General features: G+C 37.5%; 1 protein-coding gene across 14 annotated transcripts in view; it reads right to left on the minus strand.

The window, feature by feature from the left end:
* tenm3 (teneurin transmembrane protein 3) overlaps positions 1-13,047 on the minus strand; it is a 549,164-nt gene that overhangs the window by 77,623 nt on the left and 458,494 nt on the right. For 9 of the 14 annotated variants that reach the window (XM_008419232.2, XM_017305071.1, XM_008419253.2 and 6 more), the window contains 3 exons: positions 11,533-11,718; positions 7,395-7,421; positions 2,815-2,823 (listed from right to left, as the gene is read on the minus strand). In XM_008419232.2, the coding sequence (XP_008417454.1) occupies positions 2,815-2,823; positions 7,395-7,421; positions 11,533-11,718 (222 nt within the window). The remainder of the gene's footprint in view (positions 1-2,814; positions 2,824-7,394; positions 7,422-11,532; positions 11,719-13,047) is intronic. The other 5 variants (XM_017305073.1, XM_017305072.1, XM_017305079.1 and 2 more) reach the window with 2 other exon arrangements.

Consider the following 13,047-nt stretch of genomic DNA (forward strand, 5'->3'; position numbering starts at 1 on the left):
GCTGAAAGCTGCTGCTGCTGCTTTTTTTTCCCTCCACAAACAAAATAATGAAAACCACAATAAACATTAGTCAACGCATTAAAAGTAAAGTTATTTACAGCACTGAAATAGCATGATGACCAACACAGGTCAGTAAATGTCTACTGGAAACAAGGAGCTGTTTGACTGGGGCTTCCTTTTAGTCCATTATAAAACGCTGCTAAATATCAAACTGAACCTCATTGTTGGTGGGAACAAAAAAATAAAATAAATCAAACATCTTATTGCACACAGAGGTCAAAGAGCATCTGATTGTTCTAAGATGCATCAAATTTTAAAGTTGCTACAAAAATCTCTTGACTTGAAGAAGTGTTCCTGCCCACTGGGCCTTTCCACATTTCACCACTTCCTAACCAAACACTTTGACACATTTTATTAAAAATATTAAGTTACTAACACAAAGCGATACACAACTGTGATGTGAAATTTTTACATTTTTATTAACTCATTTTGTGTGAGTTGCATTTGTATTCAGCAGCCTGAAGTCAGTATTTATAGAACCACCTTTCGATGCAATTAATCAACTTGGAGCAAAGGCTTTGCAGCCGGCAACAGCTTTTCTTCACTGTACTGTGCTGCCACCACCTTGATTCCCTGTGGTTAAGGTGTTGCACAGTGTCAGTGTTTTACCTCACATAGCATTTTGCATGCAGGCTAAAAGTTTTTAATTAGGTCTCATCTCACTTGAGTGCCTTCTTCCATGTTCTTTATGCGTCTTCTACATGGCTTGTGGCACACTGCAAATGCTAGCTGTGTTTCCATTGAACATATAATTGCCCAAGCTGACAGTTTGAAAATAAATTAGCTTAATGGAAACATAGCAATTTTGAAAAAACTTCAGTTTTTTTGATAAAAGGTTTTGTCACTAGAATGAGTTCTTTTGTTTTGGCAGTATCATAATTGGTTTATTTAGCAAAACTGCAATCACACGAGTCACATGATCAACAACCTGATGTTGCCACTGGAGCAAACCATGAAGAAGACGACAACAGGCAGTAGTTGGAGGATGATGGCATGGCATGGTTTCTAATGACTTATTGCATTAACAAACTTATTCACATGTGATTTTATTTGTGTTATTTATCGGAATCATCGCAATTGAGGAATTGTGTTTTATTTTCAACATTAGTGGAATACTGACAAATGGAAAAGCAGCTACTGAGGCCACATTTGTGAAGATTCGTCTTTGATCTGAACACAATATGCTGTACGACTGCATTGCAGGAAGATTGCTTTGTCACGTTTGATACTAATGAAATTTAAACCAATTTGGATTCCATATAATTGGATCTTTAACGGGTATTAGATTTAAGAGAGTTGATTGCAAATTAAAAACATCCGTTACCCGCTTGTAGTATGGTCTAACATATAAAATCTAACTCTAATATGCTGAAAGTCTGTCATGTAAGAAAATGTGGAAAAGCTCAGCTGGGTGAAAAAGGAACCCAGCTTGGACAGGACGTGGAATCGTCGTATAAATCAGTGAGCGAGCTGGAATGAATGTCGGTGGACTTGTGTCCAAAGCAGTTCTGTCTGGACTTGGTCATAAATGCTTTTTCAGGTGCTTTTTTCCAACATTAAAGAATGTAAAAAAATCTTTCCTGCAAGAAGTTGTAAATTTGAACACATAAGGCTGTCAGCAGCTTCAGTGCAAAAAGACCTAACTTTAAAAGTCACACTGGCTCAAACCTTGGGTGTTTAAAGTCTTTTGGTGACTGTCAGCCAGTGTGATAAATCTTTTAAAAGGACTGACAGGCTGAGAGATAGAGTCAGAGACAAATAATGGAGACTGGCACATTAACCTTCACATAAAAAACAGACTGACAAACAGACAAGACAGTCAGCCTTTGGTGAAATGCGCTTTTGTTGTAGTTTCACATGAACTAAAAACTATGCTGTAACCCAAATTGTCTAATGAAAGTTTCATGGCTTCACTTGGAGGTAAAAAAAAACAAAAAGACTTGAAAACAAAGCATAAATGCACCAAAATCTGAGGAAAACAACAACAAGCTGCTACTGGTTCGTTTAGCAATATGGATTCATTCGCTCTCGCTTTTCTGGTCCATGTGAAAACACAACAGGTAGACAAGTAGTCCAGGCACAAATTATCGGGAGGACAGGGTGGTTTGGACTGCATGCCTCCAGTGACTAGAGTTGATGCCTGTATTTGGCATTCCTTTATTGTAAAATAGACAGTGAGGTTGGCAAATAGACAAATAAAGGAAGGAAAAAAAAAGACACAAAGTGAGTGCCAGACCCAAGCAAAGCCCAGCTGGACAGAAAGAACGAGACCGGAAAGTAAAGATGGGGGAGTAGAGAGGAAAACAAGGACAAGACGAGAATGTCAGGACAGAAGACAGAGGGACATCGGCTGGCTAACTTAACACACAGAAATCAAGCTTTGTTGAAGCAAGACAAAACAGGAATCACACAGCTCTGCTTTATGACGTACACATGTGCAGTACTGGTCTTGTATTTAAGTCTGTGTTCAGGTGTGCAGTATCATCAATAGCTGTGTTTCGTGTGAGAATCAGTGACAAAAACAGGCATGATGGAGCCGGAAAATCATTAAAATAAAACATGTCCAGAGAGAGAATATTAACACAAAAAGACAAACTGCAAACCAGGGAAAGACTGAAACATGGAGAGTGAAGAAAAGAATCAAGCCATAAACAGGAAACTGAAAAGAATTAGAATGAACCAGAAGCAAAACTGAACAGAAAGTGAAGTATTTTGGGACAGTGAGGCCTTTATTAAGTCTTTAGCTTGAATTACCTTTATATCCTGAGAATAGGAGAGGGCAAGAGGGAGAGAGGGAGGAAAATTAGGGAAAAAACGTAAAATCGAAACAAAAGCAGCACTGCCAAATATATTTTCTGTAATGGAAAGATGAAAATGGGAGCCAAAGGAAAAAGGATGGACAAGCCAGGGTCAAATAAAGGGAACAACATAGAACTATAGTATGAAAACAGCTTCATTCAGATCTTCCTTTATCCAGAGATCAGATATAAAACGTGTTCTTACTCCGCTCTATTGGTTCAACCACAAAATGTTTCAGTTTCACATTAAAAGCTCAAACCCTTTTTCTAAATATGCCGTGTAGCTTAAACAAACAACTTCATGTTTTTTGGGGGGTTTTTTCCCCAACATGTGAAGAATATTTTTTTCTTGAAAACTTTAATACCTTAACCAGAATATAGAGGTTTACAAACCCATTCAATAAGTTAGAATATTATTGAAAAGCCCATTTACTTCAGGAACTTTATGGCTAAGTGAATCACATTGTATAGATGAATTACACACAGATGGATGTTGGAAAGCCTTTATTTCTGATGATTATGATGATTTTCCACTTGGAGCCAATAAAAACATGACGTTTAAAATTAGAATATTACATCAGACCAAGGGGGGAAAAAATACTTTTAAAAATAAAAATGTGGGCTTAATGAAAAGCATGTTGAAAGTTGTCATTTTCAAAATGAAATTTTAATCTGATGTATATTCTAATTTGTTGAATATAAATGTGTATGCTTGCCACAAGTTTGAATTAATGGTCCGTTCTACTTGTACCATATGGACAAAAAATCTTCAGGAATTCATCAAGAAATCAAAATTTGGTGTTGAAACTGATCACAAAATCCAATATGGCCAAGTTAAGATATCACAGCATATGCAGTGATGATTGTTTTTTACACTTCAAATTGTGTATTTTTTTCTAAATCAGTTGGAAATCGTAGTACTTTATACCATCTGTTGATAAGCTTGTTCCTTTAATGCATAAGATACAAAGTAACACCTTGATAAAGTCTTGTGTTGCTCATTTTAGTTACTCTGATTACTCAGCAGAACAATTAGCAAATCCCTCTTTTCTGACGTGGAAATGAAGCACGAGCAGGAGAGTTACTGAAAAGTTAATTAGAGTCTGTAACTCAATTGACTAAGTGAGGCACTTTATATAGATTAATTCCACACAGACTGGTGCTTTTCCACTTGTAGGTAATGAAAACACAACTTTTAAGATTAGAACATTACATCAAACCAATAAAAAAACTTTTTCTTTTAAGTCAGAAATGTAAACTTAATGAAAGGTCTGCTTAATACATTGCTGAAGGTTGATATTTTCAAAAGGTTCTTCTAATCTGACAAATGAACCTGATGGTATTCTAGTTTATTCACAACATGGGGTGTGTCCAAATACATTTGTTTTGCCCGTGAAAACCAGCAGCAGTGAAATCAAAATGTCTTCAGATTTATTTCCGCCATTACATTTATGTATGTCTTGTCGCCTAGCAACCGTGACGGTGCTACACAGGAGCTGGTAAAAGAGGATTTTTCTGATTGTTTTTGCTTATTTTGTTTTTTTAAATAACTGAATTAATGAATTGATTCAATACATTTATTTTATATCAAAATTATATTCAAAAACAAATGTAAATGACAAAAGTCTGACACGTGGGAGAGGATTCAGGCCACTGAAAATAAATTCAGACTTATTTTGTCAGATTTCTGACTTTATTTTTTTTACAATTCTGACTTTCTGACATAATTCTGAGATTAAAATGAGATTTCTCTTTTTTCCCCAATTGCCCTAATCTTCTTCCATAATACCATAATCTTCTTCCATAACACCATGCCCACTTCAAGCTTTAAATGTCGGTACATTTAGACTTTGATACACACATATACTATAAAACTGTACTTGTCTCCCGCTTTGTCTGCCATCGTGATGATAAGAAACCCCTCCAGCTCGGCCTGCAATGAATCTTGGGATAGCATTGGCTGTGAAGTTAAGCGCAGAGCAAAGAGGGACATATTTGTGGGCCGCAGTGGGAAGAACCCTTCAACTTTCAACAGCCTTAGTCGTCTCGCTGTGATGTAATCAGACTCCAAATGCAGCCTTCGAAGGATGCAGCCCCTGAATTTGGGCACACCCTTAGTTGGCCATAGAGACGTAACTCAAGCCGGATAAAAAAAGATTCCCATCTCCTGTGTGGAATGTTATCTGATGTAGCTGCTATCAACTTTGCTGCAGACATTTGGAAGTTTGCTTCATGCCACTGGCTGCATTCGTCTTTAAATGAAAATCAGCTAGTTGAGAAATGTTAAATAATCTTGAGATAATATTGGTAAAAATTGAGACTATGATATCTCCTTCTCATCTGTGCTTCCATCTCACTGTAACCTTTAGCATTTCATGTCGTTTCTGCTCTGCTGCCACAAGTCTTTGTCCAACCGGCTAAACATTGGATCAGTATGTAAAGTCCAAGTTTAAAACACTTGGAATACATCATCCAGCAATTATTGCACTCCAAATAGTCCTTGGCGATATAAATGTTGCACACACGGCTAATGCAACGACAAACATATTCACAATATATGGCGCAGCCTTAGGCTGTTGCTGAATGTCACGCAGTTTTGTCGAGCAAATAAGCAGAACCTTAAAGAGATTAATAAAGAGTGTGCCCATGTTGTGTTACGTGATAATGATAGAAATGAAAAAGAAAAACAACAACAGAAAAAAACAAAAAAAACAAACGGCTGATGATAAAAGGATTCAAGGCTTGGGCTGCTTTGTTGACAACCTTTAGTTGGTTATTCACAACTGACTGTTCTCACAGCGAAGCGTCACAGAACCTGTGGCTACCAGAGGAAGACAGCTGCTTTATCTTAATATTTCTGAACTTTCAATTTCAGTCTGCCATGAAGCATAAAGGATTTGGAAATGCTTGCAGCATGTTTAAAGAATCTGTAACAAGGCTGGAATATTTACAACGTAGAAAACACACAGAGAGACACGTGTTAGATTTAGACAAAAACATGGCCGTCACAAGGACCTGACTTCACTAAAATAGCAAAGAAGTATTTGTCTGGTGTTACTTGCATAACTAATTACTATTCATGGGATTAAGGCTTGTTAATTTACACTGTTAATACGTGATGTTGTAGTAAGACATTACTGCATTTTAAACCATGTCACCACTATTAAAAACCCAGTGGTCCAGTGACCCCCTTCTTTATCTGGACACTCTGCTCCAGATGGAGCTGCTCAGCAGCTGATAAGGATATGGATACAGGTATGAAAAGATCATTCTGACACTAATTGTGTATTTTTCAGCTGAAGATATAATCACAAACTGAACCAATGCATTTGGCAGTCTGTCTGTGATTTATTCTTACTATCTTATACAACACTGTGGAAGAGAAAGAAAACACACGAAATGCTTAAGTAAACGCCCCCTGGATCGGAAAATCATGATTTCCCCAGGTAGTAAAATTGAAATATCTGTTTCAAAGCCTCTCTACTGTGTGTGGTGTGTAAAATATGCACCTCTCACACTTGACTTTGGGAAATGCTTAATCTAAATAAAGGAAACGATTGAGAAAAAGACAATCTTGACAGACAATCGCAGTTATAATTTATTGCCAACTAAAAATAAGTTAAACAGTCATTTAGTATGCAAATTTATAAATTACACCATATAATATTTCAGAAAAGCTAATGGGAAATGATTCCTTCAGTGATCAGTGAAACAAAGAACTATTTTGATCGTTTCCATTCCTAAAACTGCTATAGTTCAGCAGATTATGCATGACCCTGCTGATCACGCTCTTGTAATGACTTTGCTAATTATGACTATTCATTTCTGAAAGTATCTGTGCTCTGCTGTGTGGCTCAGTAAGAAGAACAGGAGCTCAATCCCACACTCTGCAGCACAGTAACGTACCCTGCACTCCTTTACTGTGTGTGTGTGTGTGTGTGTGTGTGTGTGTGTGTGTGTGTGTGTGTGTGTGTGTGTGTGTGTGTGTGTGTGTGTGTGTGTGCGTGCATGAATGAGAAACTAACATGAGGTTCAGACTGTTAAACTCTGATTCACTGTTGTATCTTCTCTACTTGATAATATGTACATTTGGCTTACAAAAGGGCACCGATGCATTGACCAAAACCTAACGCAAGTCATTATTGTGAACAAAATTATGATTTCAAATTTTACTAAAACAAACTGTACTGTTGCATGGTTTAACTGAAGAGGCTTAAGCTGAGTTTTTAAATGAACACTAAGTTCATGTTTTCAGAAATTTAACAGAGGAGCACAACATAAAATAAGAAGCTAAATGAAGTACATAGGAATGCTTTTGTGAAGTACATTTAGGTTCATAATACAAAAAGATGATGCAGAGAGAAAATATCAAAATGAGGAAAGGAAAATCCCAACAAATTCTGGATATCAAAAAGTAAAACTGTAAAGAAGTAACTGTTAAAAAGCAGCAGCTCCAGGGTACATACAAAGAAAAGCAAAGAATGGAAGAATAAAAACAGCTTGCGATGAAGTAAAGACGAGAAAAGAGTACAGTACCTTTTACTCTAATGTCCGGATTGTGAGCTTGGTGAAGAAAAGTACAATTGGGAAAGAAAGGAAGATAGACACAAACAGAATTTAGTTAAGAAAACAGGCAGCAGGAAAAAAGAAAATTAGTTTAATTTCCAGCCAGTCAAAAAAAGGAAAAACAAGCCTCATATTTACACAAATCTAATCATTTATTTCATTGTTTCACAAAGTTTCATGAGAAGCATCAGGAAAAAGGAAACGAAGCAGAGCAGTATGTCAGCTGGGTTATTTTAAGCTAACCAGAAACGGTGAACAATTTTAGAGTGACATCACATTTTCCAACAGATCCTGAAGGGACTGAGTCGGTTTGAGTCTCAGAGCACAGAAGTTAAGCTGGATAAATCTTCTAACCAACAACACAGAGGAGCCGTCAACGACTTGATGAGGCATTAGAATAACAGCGATAGCTTTTCCTTTAGCCCTTATAAAGCTGAATAGTGAATGTCCTTTCACTTGACACATTCAGCTCCTGTTGAGATCAAACTGTAACCATGTAACCTTCAGTCACTCGTCTCATCACTTCGACATATAAGCTGCTCTACATCAGCACCACATTCACAGAGAACAGCCCTAATGATGGTTAGTTCATCCAGAGTGAAAAGTTTGTGCTCTTTCAGTGGATAGCAGTTGTGCTTACATCAGACTATATCAGTAACCTTCCAACACAAACAAGAGAAGAAGAAAAGTGAGATATTTTTTTTACAGCTAGATTCAGGTCTGAGGAACATACAGGCTGACAGACACACCTACTGATTGTGAAAGTCATTGGTGTTTTTATGCTGCATTAAATAGTGATATATGATCTGAATGAACACAAATCACTTTTCACTGGGATGTTACATCGTTATCAGTTTTGTTTTTTACCTTATACATTTTTTCATTTCAAATAACAAACTGCTTCTTCATTTCATGTAAATAGTCTGCTGCTTCCTTTAGCACAAATAAACATACGCATAAAGTACATTTTGTTCTTTAAATGATCCTCAGCTTTGCATTTCTGTCATATTAAATTTTTAATAATTGCGCTGTATTACTTAGACACTTTTTCCAGTTAATTCTCTGTAGAATAAAGACATTTAATATAGACAAGGTGACACATTACATCTTCTATGATGTGCTTTCCCCGGTATGGGAGATTTTTCTTCCAAATCTGAACATGTCTTCTGTAAATGCAGGTAACCAGCACAGATACAGATATGCTGTTTGGTTACTTGGCAGCACAATCTGAGGTGTAAATTTGCCTCGACAGATGGGCATCAAGCATGTTGCTCCTTTTCCATGCGGGTAAAGAAAAAAAACTTCAGCCAATCAAGTGGAATATGGAGAAGGAATATGGCAATAACATAGATGTCATATGACATATATGTCTGTGCTGAACGATATAAATATGAAATAAAAAAACTCCTGGCACACCAGTGACCTGAAAGAGCATAAGAGAGGATTCATGCTTGGGAGCAGAGAGTTATTGAAGAGGTAAAAAGAGAGCTGAAAATGAAACTCTGAGGAGGAAACAGATGGGGAGCAAGCTCCAACAGATCAAAGTGCAAAACGTGTGGGCAGGTCTGGGGAAAAAAAAAATAAAAAAATCACAGACTTTAATGTGAAGGTGGATCAGGCTGATAGAAACCTGGACTGAAGAAGTTAACTGTTTCTTTAAAGGTTCAGCTCAGGTGGACAAACTGAGGCGAACCCGTCTACAAAAAACGTTAAGTGAAGAGTTTTGAGACCCCGACAATCTGGAGTTTCACTGCTGAACGACCACAACAGCAGAGAGAGTTCAGTTTTCACCTGGGAATATAATCCAGTGACAGTGCAGTTTATGTCAATAACGGGTATAAACTACATCAGGTTGGCTTTATTAAATCTGGAACAAACTTCCAGAAAACTGAGAAACAGCTGAAACATTGAGTTCCTTTAAATCAGTGGTTCTTAACCTTTTTTGAGGTACCGAACCCCCCAGTTTCATATGCGCATTCACCAAACCCTTCTTATTCCTCCTCCTCCACTCCACCCCCCCGACACACAACATACTTTGCGGTATTCTGATTTAGTAATGTAATTATATTAGCTGTGTTACCACCCCCACGCCACTAGAGGCAGTAGCAACCCCGAAAAGATGTGACTAAGGAGCAGATTTAGACTATAGAATTTGGTAAAAAGAGTGGAGCTCCTTCAATCAGGGCTCCTCCGCAGCTCTGATTGGCTAAGCAATGTAACGTGATCCTCTGCAGCAAGTGATGGCAAAGCGGGGCGTCATCACGACTTCACACAAGTGTGTCTTTACCTCCGTGACAGAGGCTCCGCCGAACCCCTGAGACCGACTCACCGAACCCCTGGGGTTCGATCGAACCCAGGTTAAGAACCACTGCTCTAAATCAAGACTAAATACCCACACGAGTAGAGTTGCTCTTGCACTACAATAAATGGAATATTGAGCTTTTAATTGATGATTTTAATTTTATATGATGTGTTAATAATGTTTTTATATGTGAAAAACTTTAAATCGCCTTGTTGCCAAAATATGTTATGCAACTATAAGCTTGAATGATTATAACATACACCTACTTTGATTCAAGAATTTGTAGTGCTGTGAAAAAGCATACAGCCACTTTCAGATTTCTTTTGTTTTTGCCATTTTTTCAGACAAAAATTCAGATTTAAACTGCGGACTGTCCCCTTGTTAGATCATAAACTAACTGGGATTGACCACATTTTTTAAACATATAAAAGTTCTCCAAAAAAAGACACTTCCCGCCCCAAACTAAAGATATTCAAGAGCAGACAAGGACGAAACACACATCTATAACTCTGCAAAAGGCTACATAACCTAAGGCTTTGGGACTCCAGTGAACCGCATTAAGGGTCAGTATTCACAGATGGAGAAAACATTCAACACCGGGGAACCCCTCCAGAGTGGCCAACCGATCTAAATTACTGCAGGAATGGATGGCACCTCATTCAGAAGGTCACAAAAAGACCCAGGACATCTGCAGACGTCCACTGCCTCAGTTAAGGTCAGATTTTCTGATATAGCAAAAAGAGAAACAGAGAAAATGAGGGAGTTCCCAGTAAAAAACCACGGCTGACCAAAGAATGCCTTATGGAAACTGTTGCTGCCAAGTGTTGTACAAACACTGTTAAGAGGCAAAGCATTTCTGAAATAAGGCCAAGTTTGTTTGGATTGTGGAGAGTGAAGAGTGCTGAATCGCAATTGATAAATTCCTTATGGTATAATTATTTAAATGTGTCACAAATTTTTTTAAGTAAATGCAGAAATAATTTATCAACTGTAGAATTATATTAAATAGTTAAATGTACTGATTTCATTTTAAAAACTTCATACTTCAAAATGTATTAAATCATTTCATGATTTAATACATTTTACATAATGAATTAATTTAAACTGTCAAACATAAACTTGGAAGAAGTTGCCTTGACTTCCTGTTTGAAGCAGCCAATCAGACGTCAGGTCTCCAGAGAGCTGCCTTAGTCCTGCCCAATGAGTTTGATGGCGGAAGTTGACAGTTTCAATTAATTTGTGATGTGATTGAGCACAAGGATATGAAATTATTCATTAGATTGTGAAATAAGTATATCTAATGTTTAGAATAAAATACATACATTTAATTGAGGCACAAATAATCAATTCTATATGAATAAATTATTGTATTTAATTTCAGCTTTGATAAATTAATGACATTTAAATACTTTTTTCATAAGTTATTTATTGTACTTTGGCACTCTTGACTCTCCGTGTTTTATAGTTTTTTACCCATAATAAATAAAATAATCATCTGAAAACTGCTTTTTGTAATCACCCTCATTATCTTTGATATATGCCAGATTTCTTTACTGTTGTGAAACGTTTAAGGATGAACTAAAGCAGAAAACAGAACTATATTAAATAGAATTTAATAACTGCCCAAAAAGTAGTGAGGGACTAATAAAGAAATGTGTTATATTTTTTGACGCAACATAGATTCAAAACCTTTGACCTGGAAGTTATTTTTTCTCCAGCACTCGCTAGACAATAAGCCCAATCTTTGAGTCCGTGTCCTTTCATGGACGTTTTTTAGTGGAATGTGTTTGTACGTCATCCACTCACCAATGTTGCAGTGCTCTCCTGTCCATCCTTGGTCACACTCACACTTCCCATCTTTACACACTCCATTCTTGCTGCACAGCGGATGGCAGGCCTTCTGATCACAGACGGTTCCCGTCCAGCCCTCTTCGCAGCGACACATTCCGCCGTAGCACAACCCATGGTTGCCACAGTCTACTTCACACACCTCTGTAAGAGTAACACAGAGGTAAGAGGCAAATTAGGACACAGTATTTCATTTGGTCTGTGAAACAACAATCCAATTGCTTGGCAACATAAAGTAGAACATTGTTTTAAGCCCTCACACAGCAATCCTCAAAATAATTCCATATTCACTTTGCAAGAGCAAAACAACCCGCCACAATGTTATCGTTAGCTGTTCATTGCATTGCATTGATTTTTAAAGTACAGCTGTTCTTGCCAAGCTCTGGTCTTGACATTAGCATTAACAGGAATATCTGCAGCAGCTGACACCAGCCACGTTTAATTTACCTGGGATAAAGAACATGTAGCTGGGATCCACTTATAAAGCACACCGGCAAAGCAGTGACACCCTGAGCTACTTAGTTGCTGAATGTAGAGATGCACCTTTTGTTATTAGCACAGAAAGGCTAATTAAGCAGCGGAGCCGCTGCTGTTTGGAGTTCATCCTTGTATGAAGAAATACCTCAAGCTGTTAGCTTGAAACCTTTTGCGCTCTGAATGTCGTGGTGATTTTGTATAACGGCTGACGGCTGTTTTTGCAAAACTCAAGCAAACAGTAAGCCATAAAGGAGGTTACAACTAGAAGCAGACGCATTATATCCTTCATCTGAATGTGTCAGTGCTTAACATGCAACATTCTTCTCAGCTCAACCGCATACAACAGGAAGACGCAACATTTTGACCTCAAAGAGAGGCCTGTGGACGCTCTGTCTGCGAAGTTGATGTGGTGGAACCTGATGAAAATGGGGAAGCATTAAGATGTGAGGAACTTTAACAAGGGTCAAACTGCCTTGGTGGATGAGTCATAGTGTGTCCACAAGCGCAGAGAAACTGGTGAACCAGTAAAAGGGTCAGGACTTATTGATGGACCAGAGAGATGGCAGGGTTGCCTGTGTTGCCAAAAACAAGAGTTCCTGTTTCCAGAATTACTGAAAAAGGATCATTTTTTTCTTTTAAAGAAAGCTTTAAACTACAAAACAGGATTATGGTCACTGAAAAATAACAAGAATTATGACTTTAATCTCAAAATTCTAATTCTGTGTCAATCTACATCTAAATCCAAATAAATAACCAAACATTCTTTGGTGCATGTCCGTCATGTTAGCATGTTCTTTGATATATGATTTATAGATCCGCATACTGAAAGCCTGTGTCAAATTTGGCAGATCTGAGTTTTAAGACTAGATTTGTCTGTTGCTGCATAAACAATTTTAACAATTCTGAATCTTAGCAAAAAAAGAGAGAATCCTGAGATTAAAGTCAATTTTTTTTCTCCAGTGGCTCTAATCCTCGTCTATGTAAAGTCAATCTATA

This window comes from Poecilia reticulata, linkage group LG1 (assembly GCF_000633615.1).
Source record: "Poecilia reticulata strain Guanapo linkage group LG1, Guppy_female_1.0+MT, whole genome shotgun sequence".
NCBI lineage: Eukaryota > Metazoa > Chordata > Actinopteri > Cyprinodontiformes > Poeciliidae > Poecilia > Poecilia reticulata.